The 20,526-nt window shown below is 32.0% G+C and overlaps 1 protein-coding gene across 1 annotated transcript; it reads left to right on the top strand.

The window, feature by feature from the left end:
* Window positions 1-12,747: 12,747 nt before the first annotated feature.
* LOC139492537 (uncharacterized) lies at window positions 12,748-18,815 on the top strand. The gene is made up of 5 exons (XM_071280700.1): window positions 12,748-12,820; window positions 13,432-13,557; window positions 14,356-14,480; window positions 17,016-17,103; window positions 18,711-18,815. The coding sequence occupies exons 1-5, from the start codon at window positions 12,803-12,805 to the stop codon at window positions 18,777-18,779; spliced, it is 426 nt and encodes a 141-aa protein (XP_071136801.1). The 5' UTR covers window positions 12,748-12,802; the 3' UTR covers window positions 18,780-18,815.
* The last annotated feature ends 1,711 nt before the right edge of the window (window positions 18,816-20,526 follow it).

The following is a 20,526-nucleotide window of genomic DNA, read 5'->3' as shown; positions in this document are numbered from 1 at the left end:
GCACTTAGGTCTATATTTAGACAACGATAAAAATAAACGTGTAAAGATGGCTAATCGAGCGTTTTAAACAGTCAACAGAAATATTTAAAATGTCTATATTGACTTCAAGTTGATATAAAGTTCTAAACTGGTAGTCCCACAAGGATGAATTATCGGTTAGGTGTATCCATGCCAAATTTGGAATCGATATGTTATGATGAATAGTTTGATATTTTAACATTAATATTTACGATAGAGTCTTAAGTTATGTGTAACTGCAGTATATCAATCACCGGTCACTAGAAACATAACATATCCTTATACGATTGCTTATTTCGAATAGCCAAAACTCGCAATTTAAATGCCTTTTTATAGTGCCTAACAAGATTTTGTGAGGTAGACAAAATTGACTTTAAAACGATCGTATTGACTTTTGATGTCCACAAATAGGCAGATCGGACAAATTTCGACTTTATTGACTGACTACTTTAGTTTGGGATTAATTCTAATTATAACATTTCAATAAGACTGAAAAATGTGTTTTTTTTATAAACAGTAATTCTATCTAGCGTAACCGTGCGTAAAATGTATTTCTGCACTTCTCTCCGAAAACATGTCTTGTTTAATGGAATAAAACGTCTTGTTTGTAAACTTTCTCTTTATCCTCTCCAATAGGCTATTGAAAATAATTTATGTATTGTGTATGTAGAAAATTTTATGAAAATATAAGAACCCGTACGAAATAAGTAGTAGAAATCCACCCAGACATTAGTAGGAATAAAGTAGGAATCTACCTTGAATCAAAGCTTCCATATAGAAAGTAGGCGGACATGGAAAATAAACAAAATTCTGACTGGAACTTTTTATTTTCCTACTACCAAAATCCTACTACTTAGGTGGAATTTTAAAAAGTCTGTATGGATTTTTTTTCTGTTTTGAAAATCTGATTTGATTCTATATTTTCCTACTACATGTACACGATTCCTACCAGAAAATCTTTCTACCTGGAATCTTATTAGTTATCTTGAACTGGATTCTTGTTTGCTAATGACACAAATTTTGCAGTGTTAAATCAAAGCAAGTTCCAGTTCACAAATTCAAAAGTTTGAGGGGAAAAGAATGAAAACTTATGTTGGAACAAAATGCTGCAAGCTAGGGTCACACAACTACAATGTAGAAATGTAAGAACATATGTCTTATGAAGACTGAAGGTAATTCTTAAACATTCAAAATGAATTTTTTATCTGCCTGTTAAACTTATTTTGTAATCAATTATTTAACAAAAGTGTATAATTTCACTCATTAATTAGGTCTTTCCACTTTTCCGTGGAAAGACCTATTGGTTTTCTTCTTCTGATTATTATTTTTTTTCTTCCGCCTAATTTTCTTTCCTTCGCTGCTATTTTGTTTCACAAGATGTCGCTTAGATATATTGTATATGATATCGAACAGTAAATACGCTTTAGAAACTGACACCGCGTAACAAAAATCTTTTTCAAATAAGAGTTATCTCCCCGAACACTGTTTTTCTTGTTATTACTTATATGTCGCAACCGTATAAGAAACCAACAATTTTTTTCACCAAATTGCTTGTTATATCCTCAAGATGATTGGATCAATTTTAACCGAAGCTATCTTCATATGAGAGTTAAATCCCCTTTTTTGTTTGATATAAGTGAAATGTATTTCTAACTGGAAAACCATAAGTGATAGAGGCCTAGGGTCTTTTGATTTGAGGTCCTTGGTTCAAAAAAATGAAAATGAGGTCAAGATCAAAGGTCAAGGTCATGTTCAAAAATTTGATTTTGGCTTATCACTTTTTTGCAGAAACCATATAAGATATCGACAAAATATTTTCACACAATTGTGAGTTGCGACATGTCGTAACACGTAAATTTTAGTTAAAAGGGTACGTAAACATTTGATGCGAGTTTTCCCTTCTTTTATATCTTATATTAGTTGTATGGTAATATAACTCATTAACAATATAAAGTAGAGGCCTAGGGTCTTTTAATTTGTGGTCCTTGGTTGTTGACCTTGAAATTGAGCTCAAGGTCATAGGCAAAATTAATGTTCTAGATTTTGACCTTTGCTTTTATTTCATATGTATACATGATAAAGACATGGGACTTTTTGCAATAGGTTGAAAGCAATGTGACCTTGTAAAAGCCAACCGGAAGTGACCTTTTCTTTACCAAAAGTAGCTTTTTTGTTCTAAATAAATGTTAAAGTATACAAATGGAAAAAAATATTGCAACACCAAACTGAAATTCAAATTAAAAAAACACTTTTTATTTTTTGTTAAATAATTTGTTGAAATAGAACTAATTAAACATTATTTAAATATTACCCGAGTTTAATCAATAAATATTGACTCTATCAGTTCTTATCTGCACATGCAGCTACTGTACTCGTAAACACTAAAACAGATGTTTTTATCCTCATTAATTTCAACACTTAAAATAACCAAGTTTATAAATTTATGTTATTAACACGGTCATCCACAACTCATAACTGAAGCAAGATGGCAGATATCCAGCATGAGTGAAGCAGGTATGTCGCTGTGATAATTGCACATATTGTTGGTCATCACCATTCCACTATAAGTCGTTTTGAGAATAAAAATCAGGCAAGAAACGATGTTAAAGACCTTCCGAGGTCAAGAAGACCCCCTATAACATCTGCTAGGGAAAATAAAGCATAGTGAAGGTTGGTCAGAAGGAAACCGATTGCAAACAATACAATCCTAAAAAGAGAATCATGACCATACAGGAACCTTTAAACAAGAACTGTTCGAGATCGGCTCATCGCTACTGGCTATCGTGCGATAATACCATTTCAGGGACCTTTCCCTACGAACAGACACACAGATGCCCGTATCCAATATAGTGCAGAGCTCTCCAAAATTGAAAATTTTAGCGTCGTGGAGAAAGATCTATTGTTCCAATGGAATTTGGTTTATCTTTCTTGGCCCAATCGTAGCCCAAATTTTAACCATATCGAGCATATATGGGACACTATTTGGCGTACAAAGCATGAAAGGACACCCCAGTTCAAACAAGTCATGAAATAAACAATACCTTTCGTCAAGAATGGTTGCTGCTAGCTTAGCAACACATTAGTCGACTTTTGGCAGGAATCAGAAGACGTTAAGATGCGGTTATCCGTTTGAATGGAGGCTGTGCACAAAGTACTAATTCTTTGGCGTATATCGATCAACCATGATGTGAACAATCATCTAAAGAATAATTTTGAAATGTCTGACATTGTAAAGTTCGACTACAGTAAAAGTTGTAAAATGCATTTTTTTGTACAAAAAACACATCATTTTGTTATAAAAATTTTAGTTAGATAACATTTTTTGTTCGTTTTAAAGCGAATGTTATCATTAACTATGTTTCAATATTATTTTACAAATATTTCATCATATTCCATCCAAAATAAGAGACTGATTTTTCAAGTTTTAAAAAATCAAGGTGTTGCAATACTTTTTTCCATGTGTATATATAGAACCATATATTTTTGGAATCAGTGTCAATTAAACTATCAACCTATACCGGAAATAGCATCGTTTGAACCGGAAGTAAACAATTATCTCCCTTATCTATATCTTTTTTCATAGAAACCATACATTAATGGAATCAGCGTTTAATAAGCTGTCATTTGACGCTACAATTGACATTTAAAACCAAATTTTAATATTTTCATATAAAAAAAGATCCTTACTTGTGGAAAAACCATCAACGGTTCTCTGAACAATTGGTTTTTAATTCACTCTTAATTTCATTTAGGCATTTTTGGGGTAATCTTCATGTTTATGTATAACACAATTTCTAGCTTGCATATATTGCACTTTCCTTATACATTTCAAAAGTCCATTTTCTTAAAAATGAATGTATTCTATGAATTTCCTTTGTTCTTTGGTGTTGAGATTCAAACTTAATCATTGATCCAGTTGTGTATTTGTGAATATACACTTACATTTTGTATATTTAAGATTCCTACCAGAATTTTTTTTTCTGGGTGGAATTTTGAAAAATTCCTACCAGGTTTTCTAGCAGGAATTTTATTTTGCTACCAAATTATTCCTGCTAATTTGCATAATCCTGGTAGGAATATTGGTATGCCTGCTAAGAAATTCCTGCTAATTTAAATCTTTCGGCTATTTTCCGTGTGGAATCCTACTACTGTCCGAAAAGAATATCACTCTTTTCTGGTAGGAATTCAGAGCAATATTCCTACTATATTCCGTGTACATTCCATATGGAAGTGACCATTCTTACCTACAGTTGGGTGCAAACTAAGCATAACATAAAAAAAAGACGCATATTCACGCCACATGCACATATTTCATTCGTCAACCTCAATTTTCGCTTTTTCCTTTATTGCGTTGACGCGGTCAAAATGGAAATTTCAAATTCCTACTCGAGTAAATGCGCGTTTAATCTTTGTCCGTTTAGTCGGTAGTAAAAAGGGCGTTTACTACAGATTGAACATCTTTACCTGTGTACGTGCACTTAGAAAACATTCGTTTACTATTCCCGTTAACATTTGTGGAAATTATAAATATACTTTTTTTCTGGCTTATTGTTCAATTGCATATAATAAATATATAAAGTAGCGCTTAACAAATATTTATACTGCACAAAATAGATTTCTTTTATAAGTTAACAACACATAATATTCATTACGGTAGATTAAGCTGGGCAATGTTTCAAGACTTGAAATTAAACAGACGACATTAAGTTATCTATAATATATTGTGTTTAGACAATACACTAATTTCAAAATATTTGCTGTAGTTAATGGTTTACTGAATATAAAAATCGACATTTATATATACGATGTAAAATTTTAGTTTCAGTAAATCTTTGCATCCCTGCAGACATAAGGAACTGTTTTCTTATAGAAAATAAATCTTCAAATAATTTCCTCCCTTAAATGTCAAACAATCCATCCTAAGGTATAAAATGAGATGAAACACTTGTTTTTATTTGTTTTGTTTTTCTTAAGAAATATCAATTTAGAACCTTTTAAATCATAGTTACATAGCAGATTTATTGAACTAATTATTACTAAATACTTTCCATATGTTTGCTAATCAGACCATAGAACGAATTTCTGCTATTGACAACACCTGGTATTCGTCTATTAATTTTGAAAACATCTTTGAAAATAAAACGCATTTTCGAGGGATCACAAGGTTAAATATATATACAGCACACACAAATTAGAACTTCACCTTTTCATTGTTCCCATTGGTTACAAAGTTTTTAATTTTCTTATCCAAATAAATCCAGAATGAGACTATCATCCCTAGACCAAGCAGTGTTGTGGTCGGTGATTGGAATGGTCAGTTGATTGAAAAATGTCTTAGTGTGGTAAGGGGATATCAAATGTCAACTAAGAGGAAGATTGGCTTGTACAGTCGTTACAATGTACGTTCATAGTACAAAAAATTATGATAAAGGAGATGATTTTTTATTTCCTATCGTTATTTATCCATTTTTAGATGATGACGTTCCCTTGTCACCAACTTATGGTGTTTATATATCTCAACTTGTACGACTCGCTAGTGTATGTAACAACCTTTTAGATTTTAGCGAGAGAAATTTCTTCATTACTGAAAAATAATTACACCAGGGTTTTCGATATCACAAACCAGTCAAAACATTTATAAATCTTATCAACGGTACAAGGACATCATTATTAAATATAACTCAACATGCAGACATCTTATACGTTCAGGTATTTCACATCCAATCTTTTATGGGAATATTCTTAACAGAGCACAAAAATGTCAGTATTCACCTCAAAAGCTAACAAAACCTTTAAACAAACTTATGAAGAAGGGATATAGTTACGATACTGTTGTCAGGTTATCAAAGATTGCATATTTTGGCTTTAATATTGATTCACTTATTGGGTCTTTTCATCGAAATTACACATATTTATTCTAAAACAAGTTGTTGGCATGACATGGGTTATGTTCTTCTCATATATTTCATGATGGTATAATATTAAACCCCCTAATAGGAGGGATTTTGCCTGATATTCATATGATGAAGTCATAATCTTTCAATCAGTTTAATTGAGGTCTGGAGCTGGCGTGTCAGTAACTGCTAGCAGTCTATTGACATCATCCGCCCAGTAGCAAAACTACAATTGCATGAACTTACGAAGATTAAACAGGAAACTGGCTTTATGAGTTTGACTGTCCCTTTGGTATCTTTCGTCCCTCTTTTATTACCACTGGGTCGATGTCTCTGCTGGTGGACATTTTGTTCCCGAGGACATCATCCGCCCAGTAGCAAAACTACAATTGCATGAACTTACGAAGATTAAACAGGAAACTGGCTTTATGAGTTTGACTGTCCCTTTGGTATCTTTTGTCCCTCTTCTATTGCTTTTTATGTATTTATGTTTTATTGTCATTTTGTTTATTTTCTTTTGTTACATCTTCTGACATCGGACTCGAACTTCTCTTGAACTGAATTTTACTGTACGTATTGTTCATGTTGTTATGCGTTTACTTTTCTACATTGATTAGACGTATAGGGGAGGGTTGAGATCTCAAAAAGCATGTTTAACCCCGCCGCATTTTTGCGCCTGTCCTAAGTTAGGAGCATCTGGCCTTTGTTAGCTTGTAGGATTTTAAATTTTAGTTTCTTGTGTATTATTCGGAGTTAAGTATGACGTCCATTATCACTGAACTAGTATACATATTTGTTTAGGGACCAACTGAAGGACGGATCCGTTTGCGAGAGTTTTTTTCTGCATTAAAGACCTATTGGTGATCTTCAGCTGTTGTCTGTTCTATGGTCGGGTTGTTGTCTCTATGACACATTCCCCTATTCCATTCTCAATTATACATCATTCATAGTCTTGCATTCAACATTGCAGTGTCTTCCGTACCAGTGAAGTGGCCGTTAAAAGTCTTCAGCCAGAAATCGTTTGTTTTGCATCCCTTGCAATAGCCAGCAGACAACGAGGCGGGTTTAAATGATAAATCTCTCCAGCAAGTGTTTGAGGCTAAACAAATCTAGTACATGTGGACAGGTACAGATCTTGGATAGTTTTTGATATTGTTCGATTTGCTTCCAGTTTTCGAGGAGCAGTAAAGGCAACAGTAGTATATCGCTGTTCAAACTCATAAATCCATGGACAAAAAACTAAATCGGGGTAACAAACTAAAACTGAGGGAAACGCATTAAATATAAGAGAAGAACAACGAAACAACACTACAATGTAAAACACACAGAAACGGACCACGCAACAGACAAAATCCCACGAGAATAACAAATATAACATCAAAACTAAATACATGAATTAGGGATAGACAAGTACCGTGACACGTCTTATCGCAATGTGAATTTACACTAAAAAATAGGAGAAAACAAACGACGCAACGTTAAAATGTAACACACACAGAAACGAACTATAATATAACAATGGCCATATTCCTGACTTGGTACAGGACATTTTTACAGAAAAAAAATGGCGGGTTGAACCTGGTTTTGTGGCTTGCCAAACCTCCCCTTTTATAACCATGTGAAATATAACATTAATATGACAACTCAACACCACAGGACTACAATATAAATAAATTGGAGAATACAATTGACAAAGAAACACACGAACAACAGCCAACAAAAGGCAACAAGTTCAAAAATTTTAATACGCCAGAAGTGCATTTTATCCACACAAGATGTACTAGTGATGCCCAGATACAAAAGTTTGAAAGCCGAAACAAGCACAAAGTCGAACAACATCGAGGACCAAAAGATCAAAAAAGTTGTGCCAAAAACGGCCAGGGTTTTCTGTTAGTTACTAGAACATCCTTATCATTTAGAACAATTTATACTTTTGCAAACAGTTAATTTATAAAATTACTAAACACAAGCTGTACATGATAGAACTGAAATATTAACTAATTACAGGAAACAACTGAAATTCATTACATAACCAGACATTTGCAACACAAAATGTAGACACATCCGAATATGTTTAAACCTCAACGCCAAGTGACGTCATATTTGAAATTGTAAAAAATGACAAAAAAATGATGACGTCATTTGAATTTGTAAAACAGATCATAAAAAAATGAAAATTGACGTTCTTTGAATGAATAAGATAGAACTAGGACTGACCCAAGATTACATTTGAACTAAATACTGATATTGCACTTAATAACAATGCACATTTCAATATTTATTAATAGCAAACTAAGGCAGCAATTAACTTTATTATAAAGCTATGTCCGGTATGTTTTGAATCTCACTTCAAACGTAAAATATCGCACTGATTACGTTGAACAAAATGAAATTTAATAAATGAATGCGGTGATAACTTATCAAGTCAGCACCATCATCGGGACTATTTTGTTGACCTTCTTGTCTTTGCTTTGTACACGTTCATCTCGGCTGAAGTTGTCCGCACGAGAGAAACCGTTATCAATAACATTAAGAAAGGAAATGGGGAATGGTCAAAGAGACAACAACCCGACCAAAGAAAAAAACAAGCCGATGGCCATCATCGAGTCTTCAAAGCAGCGAGAAAATCCAACATCCGGACTCGAGCTTCATCTGGCCTCTAAACAAATAAATGTTTTAGTTCACTGATAATGAACGTAATACTAAACTCTAAATATATTGATGAACTTAAATTAAAAATCATTGCTAGAACTCTAACAAAGAATAGAGGCTCCTGAATTGGGATAGGCGCAACAAGGGAACGTCTTTTTTTCTAATTTTTTGTAGGCGCCATTTTGTTGTATCATTGGTGGTGCAAATCCGTTTATTTTATAAAAATATTTGCAAGCATAGTCCGATAGATACATGGAAAATTCCGCTGACGATATAATTAGAAATATATTGATACGAAGTAAGAAAGATGTTACACGTACAATACCAAGAAATACATAACTAGCATAATCAATTATACTAACAAAGAAAATGTTGCATAATTAGCTTTTATATTTGAATCTAATAAAGTATTATATCAATATCATAATGAAATATTATACTAATACAGATATGAAATTCCATAGTTTCTGTTAACCATACTCTACATATACCTCAAACGAAACATATTTATATTTATGATAAGATATCATATTGAAATTATGTGAAAGAAATGTCCTATCAATGCCAGAAAAAATGTATTGTATTAAACGGAAGGAACACAGCTTGAGAGGTACATGTATGTGGTCGTCTGTACCATATATCAACTTAGCCAATACCTTCATCATGAACCCGTCGCTCAAACATACTTGCCTACTTTGAAGATTGAATATTTATCGTATGTTAAACCTATACCAAACCAATTACAAACACGTTTTTCAAGATCTTAATATTAACAAATTTGAGGTGTAAAATACCAGATTGCACCTTTGCTTTTTTTTTATTCACATATAATTCAAGTAGCCACGTTCCTAATAGTGACCTTAACATTGTCAATAAAACTTCTCGGCGAAATGTGTTATATGAAGGCCGAAACCAATCAATTTGAAACACCAAAAAATACTATTATAATAAGAATAATGTTATGCTATTAGCTAAAAGAAAAATAAAAGGGACACATGGTCAGAATAATTTAAATCTGTGAGGTCGTTGGTGTAAATCAGAATTTAATCTATCTATTCATACACATCCTAGCCGATCTTTAATTATTTCAAATATTGCTGCGGTGTCTGTATGACAAATAATTTGTTGATCTCGCAGACAAAGCTCTACACAACATCTCGTTTGTGTATGTTAATGTCATTACATATACTGCTTGATAACGAAACATGTTTTTATATGTTCCTTTGGAATTTCAACAAAGACGACGATCTAGATGTTGATTTGTTGTTAATTTAATTACTAACTGAACAAACAACATAATATCGCTTGGTTTTCCAATTTTATCATTTATTTTATTCTGATTCGAGTCCCACTGATGAGTCGTGTGTAGAGAAAAAGCACGACTAGCAAACTGTTATCTTGATGATTGCTAAATCAAGAATTACTATTCCTTATTCTGAAAACGTTACTTTCAGATTTGTAAATAAGTGACCTATAGGAAGCAGATAATTTGATATGCCATTTACATGTATATATACGTCTATAAAAGGAACCAACTGGAAAACTGAAAATGTACTGGAACGTCTAGCAAAATAATGAAAAATTAGTATATAATAATATATATATGCATATTATTTATATTTTCAGTGTTTTTTGAAAAACACATGTGAAATTTTGCTGATGAAATCATAATTAATATATTGATGACGAAGTAAGAAAGATGTTACACGAACAACATCAAGATATTCATAATGTGCAAAATCGATTATATTAACAAAAGCAAACAGTGTTGCATAATTAGCTAATATCACCAAGTATTTAAATTGCTTTTATATTTGAATCTATCAAAGTATTATATCAATATCGAGATTAAATACTTTATTAATAATAAAAAAAATGAAATTCCAAAGTTTATGAAAACCACTTGTTTGAAGAAAAATATGTATCTATTTTATCATATACATATACCAAATCAATCATAAGTAATATGTTCAATTATAAACACATTTTCAGGATCTCAATATTTCCGACTTCCAGTGTAAACATTCTGATTGCAACTATAAAAAAAGATGTGGTATGAATTTCAATGAGACAACTCCTCACAAGACACCAAATGACACATAAATTAACAACTATAAGTCACTGTATGGCCTTCAACAATGATCAAAGCCCATACCGCATTGCAGCTATCAAAAGCTCCAAAATGACAACGTAAAACAATTCAAACGAGAAAACTAACGGCCTAATTTATGTACAAAAAATTAACGAAATACAAATATGTAACACATAACCAAACGACAACCACTTAATTATAGACTCCTGACTAGGGACAGCCACATACATATATAATGTGGTGGGGTTAAACATGCTAGCGGGTTCCCAGCCCTCCCCTAGTTATCAATTGTATGTTTGGTTTATTCAATTTGACATCTCGTTGGAGTTGAGCGCCCTGGGTGTGTCGTTTTGAGAGGAAAGACGAGTCTGGCTAATGTGTATTGTCTTTATATATTTTTTTCCTTTTTTGTTACATATTTGTTTGTTTTTGTGGTGATTATTATTGTAACACAATGTTTACTGCTGTATCCCTATTTTTTCAGTTTTGCCTGTTTTGTCTGTTTTTCTTTGATTTTACTATTTGCTGATTAAATTACAATATCCATAAATAATTGAAAATAGTTTAGTGACAGTTAAAGCTAGTAACACGTTTAACAATATTTGCTTATTCAGTCAATATTAAGACAGAAAACCAACATATGTCACTAATCGATGTTTTAAATCACACAGAACATTCACCAATCCTTTTATCTAACTTAGTATTTAAGTAGCCACTGTATTTCAAAAATCATCTTTCTATCTACGACTCTGCTATTTCACATTACGGTAAGTTTTCAATTATTCTCGTACAAACGATATTCTAGTTATTTGAATTTGTTCAATACAATTTAAAAAAAAAGTAATACAATGAAAACGGGTTAAACCGAAAACCTGTATAAATCGAAAACCTGTATAAACCAAACATGCTGTTAACACCGTCATACAAACTGTTAACGTTGTGAATCTGATAAAACCGAACATCGGCTAAAACAGAACAAAATCTTAAATTACGAAGAGATTCGGTTTAAACAGGTTTCAATATAACAGAGTATTCCATCAGATAAATTTCAACTCAGCAAAACGTCAAATGTGTAAGACTAAAAATACAAACTTTACTAACGATGAAAAATAATAATTAAGTCATATTTAAGAGTAAATCAACTACGTTAGCCTACAACATATGGCTTTGTTGTTTACAGCCTAGTAACAAATATATATTCTGAATTAGCTAGTCCATTGTCAAGCACTTTTAGGGTTCTGTTATATTTCCGTTACAGAACAACTTCTCTGAAGTACTATATGTTGATATTGCACAACATATACTTTTCTTTATATTAGATTATATAAAAAAAGGAATTAAGTTTTATTTAACAATAAGGCGTACCAAATTTGTAAATTTGCGGATGTTTTCTTAACCTTAAACTTGACTGAATATAAAATATTGAATTTCAAACACGTTTTTGACAAATAATATTGTAGTCCTTACAATTATGGCATTCAAAATAGAAAATCAAAAAGAACAAAAATTAAAAACCAACAAATCAATACAATTCCTAACACAAATAATTCAAGTTTTTTTTTTAATTTTTGATAGTCCGATTACCCACTTCCGATTTCAACACATAGAAATGGAGTTACCGTGGTTTTGATAAGTAATGCTCGTTATTAACATATTTTGAAAGCAAAATCATAACAAATGAAATGAGTACAACACACATCATCCAAACCCTTTTATTGGTAAGTTTAGACTTTAATTTAAAAACTGTTACATGTTTTTGGAACTTGAAATTAGCGATCAAAATATAACATTTAATACATACAGGCTCACTGCGCTTACTTCTGGTTTACGGGTCTTTCTAAATGATTCCACATTTGTAGACGAAACTCGCGTCTGACGCAAATATAAAATTTCAATCCTGTATGGATAATGAGTTTATTTCTAAATAACCTGGAATCTTAATTAAATAAAGGCAACAGTAGTATACCGCTGTTCAAACTCATAAATCCATGGACAAAAAACAAAATCGGGGTAACAAACTAAAACTGACGGAAACGCATAAATATAAGAGAGAACAACGACACAATACTATTAATATAGACGAGTTTTCATTTCAGAGTTATGATGAATTGTTCTTGTTTGATTGTTTTCATCTTTTGCACAATTGATGTGTCAAATGGCGGCAGTAAGTATCCTTTATGTTTAAAACGCTGTAGTGAAGAATAAAGATTAAGCTGCTAGACTCTCTCATAATATAAAAGGTACGATCCTTTCACTCTGATCAAACGTTCTGCATTCGAAAGCCAAACGAACAGACAAAGTAAGAACCTTTTTATATACTTAACAGATATTCTATCATGTTAACACAATTATCTACCATTTGTTTTTATAGTAATTCAGGGACAAACACCTTCATATTACAACGATATTATCAGTACTTTTTGTTGAGCTACGGATCTGTACAAAATTGTTCAACACTACTTTCCTAGGTAATTAAAGAACAATAAAAAATCTGTATTTAGGAAGAACTAATTTTAAACTTTCTACGCAGAGTTACGAGCATCTCCAGCAAATTCAGTTAATTTTATTCATGAGAAATCATAACGCAACAATAATATATACACTTCTTCTTGAAAAAAAATACAAAATTCTTATTTGTGTCCTATATTCAACATGGTTAAGCAAATCATTTTGAGAAATAAACAAATACTTTGTATCTATATTCCTATTGTATTATGTTAACGTATATATCAAAGTAAATCATGCTATATTGTATCGGAGTACTGTACTATTCAGTTCTTTCTGGGATATGCCACTCTTCCAACGGTACCTGTGGAAAAAAAGGTGTTCCATGTAATGAGACTTTCGGGTCTGAATGGACGTATAACGGAAAATGCTGCAATGAACGACCATGTTGCAAATGTAAGTAGACAAATAAATCAGGCGATAGATTTTGTCACTGTATATCAAATCGAATGAAATGTAAAAGAAACTCACAGACATAGATTTTTTGGGAAAAAAGAAGCCTGGAACAGTTTTTCATTCCCATTTCTGAATTAGTTTGTGCTTAACATCGACAATGATGGCGTTTTGTACAACCAACAAAGACTTTTTTAATTTTCCAAGCAATTAATGAATGTTGTTTCAGATGTGTCCTTAAATATTTCTTTATGTTAACATTTTCAGATTATTTGTTTTGTTTTCCTTTTGATTTGACTTTACTTCTGCATGTGTTTATTTCGCATTTATTTTTATATTGATGAATGTCGACTTACTTTCAACTAAAACGACGATTGCTATATATTTATCAAAGGTACCAGGATTATAATTTAGTACGCCAGACGCTCATATAAAAATAGTTATTAAGCCAAACAAGTACAAGTTGAAAATCGTTATCGTAAATACCGCACAAAAATTATAAAAAAAAATTGTGCAAAATGCAACTAAAGTTATCTATTTCTGGGTTATGAAAATCCTTAGTTTTTCATAGAGTTTAAAGTTTTGTAAAAGGAAATTTATAAAAATGACCTTATAATTGATATTCATGTCAACACAGAAGTTCTGACTACTGGGCTGGTGGAACCATCGGACGCAAAACGTCCACCAGCAGTGGCATCGACTAAACATTGGGCTCCTTTTATACCGTTATTGTAATTACGTCTTCGCTTTATCTTTTTTATGATTTAACTTCGATTGTATTAAAATTGTATTCTTTTTTAGTTTTCAAAGCGCCATGTGTTCCAGAAACTTGCCCAACAGGGTTCAAGCTATTATCAAACCAACCAAGTAGTGCTAATTGTTATTACACTAGTGATGCTAATGGAGTTACCTGGAATACAGCTGCGGTGAGTTTGTTAGTGAATCCTCATTTGCAAGACTGTGTCTGTTTCTTCGAAAACAAACAAGAATCAAAAACCATAAACAATAAACAATACATTACTTAATCTGTAAGCAGACGATAGTATTAATATAAGATTACAATACAGGTAACTATATGTTTTATATGTTGATCAAGTGACATTTCAGAATTCTTAATTCCTGACTTAAAAAGTTTTTCTACAGTGTTCATAATTATGTCATTGTATCTGTTTTTGATTTATAGAGTACGTTGTTGAAAGTCCGGTTAATTTTTCATATTTAAATACCATGTGACGTTTTAAAAGAGGGACGAAAAATAACAGAGGGACAGTCAAACTCATAAATCGAAAAAAAAAATGACAACGCCATAACTAAAAATGAAAAAGACTAACAGACAAACAAAAGTACACATGATATAACATAAAACTTAAGATTAAACAACACGAACCCCATCAAAAACTGTGGTTGATCTCATGTGCTCCGGAAGGGTAGGCAGATCCTGCTGTAAGTGGTGTTGAACGATGCCGAAATTATTTGGACAGAATTTTATCTGAATCAACAATGGTATGTTGATAATAGATTGTAATAGTACTAGTACAACCAACTAACTGAAGGGTCTTTGGTGTAATTCTGACTCCCCACAGACCTTTTTCATATTACCGAATTTTGACCCCGGAAAGTAATATTTTCAACAGGTTACCTTCTCTGTGGTAGAATATCCTGTAAACCGGTCAAGCAAGAGCTTAGAAATTAAGCAAATTCAAAATTTAAGCGAAAATTTACTGTTTTTATACACGACTCTATCCGAAAAAAAAAATAGTTAACCCCCGCTCCCCCAACATTGTACTGATTATATATTTGATTTAGCTTCTTATGGTTGCCCCTTTATTGCCTGAATATCAGAATATCCTACCACAGTGGAAACTTGTCAAAACAATTATAAGAGCCCGGAGTCAAAATTCGGTTTTCGTGAATTAGAGAAAAATATAGCATACATACATCTGGCCAATATACTAGCTTTGATTAGTGTTTAGAATTAATATAATGTCACTTCTTCGTACTTTGAACATCGATATTATTTTCTTTCTCCTTTCATACTGTATGCACATCACACCTCTGGCACTTATACATAAAGAACACAAAGTGTTATCGAGCACCAATTTTATAGTTTTATTGTTGATAAATATTCACCCCACGTGTACCAATTTTCAGGATAGTTTTATTGCTATACAAAAAAGATATTGGTGTTCCTAAACGGAAGGTAATACAGACAAAAGAAGTAACAACAAAATTATTTTCATTTAGCTGTGTATAAAATTATTGCAAATGGCTGATTGTTTTCAGGTTTAAAGTTTTTCTGAAATTTTTAAACATTAAACTTTTGATTTATTATTCATCCCTTATTATAATTCTTTTGTATTTTTATTGTAGCATAGATAAAATTAATTTGTTCTGTGTATGTTCATTTGTGTTACTACATCTTTTGATTGAGTAAAGCCATTTCAATAGATATTTTATAGTGTGTCTTTCTATGTTGCAATACTCACCTATTGGTTCAGATAAAGGTAATGGTGCGGTACCATTTAAACGTTTAAATTTGCTGCAATTGTTTGTACCTGTCCTAAATCAGGAACCAGATGTTCAGTAGTTGTCGTTTGTTGATTCGGTTCTTAAGTGTTTCTCGCTTCTCTATATTTATATATACATATTTGACCGTTTGAATGGTTTAACACTAGAAATTGCTTGGGGCCGATTATAAATTGCTGTTAGGTGTGAGCCAAGGCACTGTGTTGACGACCGTACTTTGACCTATAATGGTTTACTTTTATAAATTGTGACTTGGATTGAGAGTTGTCTCATTGGCACTCATACCTCATTTTATATCTATATACAGGTTTATAGAAAATTTTTCATTCGTTGAAGATTTTTTTTCGTGGTTCATCTATACCCACGAAATCTGCGAAAATGATCGAAATGTAAATATGATATGAATGTCATCTACGTATTTGGCACAACTTTTTGGATTTTGTATCCCCAATGCTCTTCAACTTTGTACTTGTTTAGCTTTATAATCTTTTTATATGAGCGTCACTGATGAGTCTTATGTAGACGAAACGCGCGACTGGTGTACTAAATTATAATTCTTGTACCTTTGATAACTATTTACACCACTGGGTCGATGCCACTGCTGGTGGACGTTTCGTCCCCGCGGGTGTCACCAACCCAGTACGAAGTGTTGACATGAATATCAATAATGTGGTCATTTTTATAAATTTGCTGTTAACAAAACTTTTAATTTTTCAAAAAACTAAGGATTTTCTTATCCTAGGCATAGATAACCTTAGCCGTATTTGGCACAACTTTTTGGATTTTTGATCCCCAATGCTCTTCAACTTTGTACTTGTTTGGCTTTATAATATTTTGATATGAGCGTCAATGATGAGTCTTATGTAGACGGAACGCGCGTCTGGCGTACTAAATTATAATCCTGGTACCTTTGATAACTATTTACTTAATTTAAGGATAATTGTGCCTCGACAGATGGTGCCTACCTGTGGAGACCGAACACTGCACAAGAAGCCAATGCTGTTCAAAATGAATTTAATATTCGTAAGTTGAGAATGTATTATTAATTATTTTTAAATGAAGTTTTTCCGTAATCATGAATTACATAATAAAAAAAAAAAAACTGTGATAACAAAATAATTAAATTCGTTTCGAAAAATGTGACAACGAATTTGATTAGTTATAAAGATTTACAAATATTAAAGATGTTGTAACTAGCTCCTAAAATTTATGATGACTATTTTATTCTGTGAAAACAATTTTGTATTTCATGATAACGATTTAAATCGTGATTTCGACTTTGATTTATATTTTTGTTAGGTCCTAAAAAGGCTTTCGTTTAACGATACAATATTATTTTTTTCTAAAGACTTACCAAAACTTAAGATAAAACAACTGATATATCTAGTTTCCATTGGTCACATCTTGAAAAACTAAAGAAGGTTTACAAAAACTGGTTACAACTTGAAAATACTATAAATTATGATTATAATCTTGTCCTAGCTATAAAATCAGGTTTAATCCATTTTTTCATACAAATAATTTACCTAGCTAGATGCGGCAAAGATTATAACAGTTCACATAGATGTAACTCTTATTTTTGTTAATTACAACCTCGACATAATTGATTTATCTTGTTTCTTTGAAAATTCTAGTCAGAAATATGACAAACTAGGGATTTAGTTTATCAAGTTTTAAGGACTTAATATTTTCATTAAAGTCGGTATTAATGTTCATACCTTTCTATCTTGAATACGATAACGTTTGATCCAATATTGAAAATTTCATGTACAGATAGATCTGTAGGGGCATTCAGACCTGGTTTTGGCACAAGAAAATAAATGTTTGGTAACTATTTAAAATTATCACATAATGTTTAGAAATGCATAAGGTCAAGAAATATAAAAATAAACAATAAAGTTTTTTATCTGATGACGTCAAAATTACTTCATAATATTTACCGTTATTCACAAAAACGATAAAAAAATACAGAATGTACATGTAAGCAGTTTCGATCTTTATTTTCGCTGTGGAAACCTCGTGCGCTGCCAAGAAACAATAAAATAATTTAACAAAAGCTTTATTGTAACTTTTGACATAATCTCACCAAATATAAAGCTGTTTCATGGGTGCGCACATACTTTTTCAATCTAAAATATACTTAAAGTTTGATAAAAACCACGAAAATTATAAAATTTTAGAAAATATGCAATCAAGTCATGTATTGTTGCCATGGTAACTTGTTTAATGCCAAATTTGTTTTGTTTATCTGAATACCCTGAACCTTAGTCAAGTTTTCAGATATTTAAGAATATGTATGAAAACTGTTAAATTTGCAGTAATTTTTTGACCAAATAAGGGTCTTTTGATGAATATTTAGCATTCAAATTGCATTATTTTTTTTTTCAAGAAAATTTGTACAAAATATATTATGACGTTATCAAAACAAACGTCATTTAAAAAAAAGAGAGGTCCTTGAACTCGTTTTCAAGTTAAATCAGTTTGAATGAAAAAAAAATCAGTCGAAAAATGCATCTTTTACCGATATATGTCACAGTTTGACGTCGCATATTTATTTCTATACCTTTCTTCCTTTATCTACTGATTTTTGATGAACATGATGAAGCTTATTTACATTTAATTCTTTACAGCCGATAGTTTTCCTATATGGACTGGTGCAAATGATATTGACAACGATGGAACCTTTACATTTGCCATAGAAAATGGTCCCTTTTCATTTAATGACCTGCCATTTGGATCAGGTAAATTTTATGATAATTTAGCAAAAGTATATACACCAAAAGTCGATGAGACAGCAAAAAAAAACAACACAAAAAACTGCGTCATCTACAGGACAGTACATTGTATTCAACAATATATGTGTATAAAAAGGTTGGGAAAAATTAATAGATTAATAGTGTTCAACACTTTCTCTTTTGGTCGATAACAAGATAAAAAAATAAAAACGAGTAGTTATTTTTCGAATGTGATCTACCTAATTTCACTGAACTACGGATTTGTACTTACATTTACAACCAACATGTGCCACTAGTTGGGTGGAATCTCCTTACCCTTCCGGAGCACCTGACATCACCGCTTGTTTTTATATGTTGTATTTCATTTACTTTTGTTTTCTCTTAGTATAATTCCGGGTTTTTTTCATTGCATTGTGAATAGATAAAAGAAGATGGATAAAAGTGTCAATGAAATAGCTATCCAGCCAAGTCACAATTTGTAAAAGTAAACTATCATTTGTCAAATTACTATCTTCAACACGGAGCCTTTGCTCACTCCGAACAACAATTACTAAAGTTTGTTTTTTGACAAATGGGTTTGACGATCGTTTTGTATATTTGTTTTTTTTTTGTCTAATACAATCACAATCCGATTTAACTCTAAAAGTGGTATCAAACAATTGAAAATGTCCCTTTTGCGTTATTTAATACGAAATTCAAAATTAATGTTCGGTAAATTATTTCAGGCCATTCCGTTAGTAGAAATGAAGCCTGTGTGATCATTGCGAACTTATGGGGTACATGGTCTTGGGGTCGAGAACCCTGTACCTCTATTAATCGCTACATATGCGAGTATAAACTAGTAAGTATACTCCTTTGTTTAGCCTTTAATTAGAAATATTATATTGCCTTAACAATATTAATATATAGCAACGACATTATCATGCATCATGGAAACTTCAGTACTAGTCACAAATAGGTTACAATCGCCTGACATTCGATACACATATATAAGGTTTTATTGTCCTTCCCTACGCCTATATCACCCTGTTCTGTCACTCCGTAGTAATCGTAGAAAGGCTTCAAAACGAGACCAGGCATTATCAGCGACGTCACAATGTGAGAGGAGAAGTTATCAGTGACGTCACAATGCGAGAGGAGACGTTATCAAGCTTGTTTTAATCATGCTTAAAACTGTCTTAGGAAGAGGGAAAAGACCAGTAATAAAACGAAAAAGAGATAATCGGGATTTTGTCGTATAGCTATCGTAAAATATCAGCCACTCGACGTTATCATGATAATGTGAAACTTTTAAGCTCGTTCGCTGCGCTCACTCGTAAAACATGTTTACATTGTGGCTCGCGGCTGATATTTTACTATGTCAATGTGTAGAAAACCCGATAATCTATACGTATTTAGAAATAAGATATTTATACTCTCTTTGTATAAGGGTTTTTTGCTACACAACCCTGGTTAAGAAAATTTCTATAGCAATTCGGTAAGGAAAACATGGTTTACCTCGATACCATTGTTTTTGTCAAATGCCACTTGTAAGCATGAAATAGCTATTTCAATTCTAACAAATGTTCTTTGAATCCATTTCGATCTCGGAATGTTAATTGAAGACCCATTGGAGGACTTCTGCTGTTGTCTGTTCTTTGGTCGGGTTGTTGTCTCTTTGACACATTCCCCATATCCATTCTCAATTTTATTATTGTAAGCAGGTATCCTA

This window comes from Mytilus edulis, chromosome 10 (genome assembly GCF_963676685.1).
Source record: "Mytilus edulis chromosome 10, xbMytEdul2.2, whole genome shotgun sequence".
NCBI lineage: Eukaryota > Metazoa > Mollusca > Bivalvia > Mytilida > Mytilidae > Mytilus > Mytilus edulis.
The sequence above is the reverse complement of the archived record's forward strand: the minus strand, read 5'-3'. Positions and strand labels throughout refer to the sequence as shown.

Bases quoted from the DNA above. Each gene is read 5' to 3' on its own strand.
- LOC139492537 (XM_071280700.1), top strand. The intron at 13,558-14,355 runs GTAAGTAGACAA...ATTCTTTTTTAG, and splicing joins TGAACGACCATGTTGCAAAT to TTTTCAAAGCGCCATGTGTT. The intron at 17,104-18,710 runs GTAAGTTGAGAA...AATTCTTTACAG, and splicing joins TCAAAATGAATTTAATATTC to CCGATAGTTTTCCTATATGG.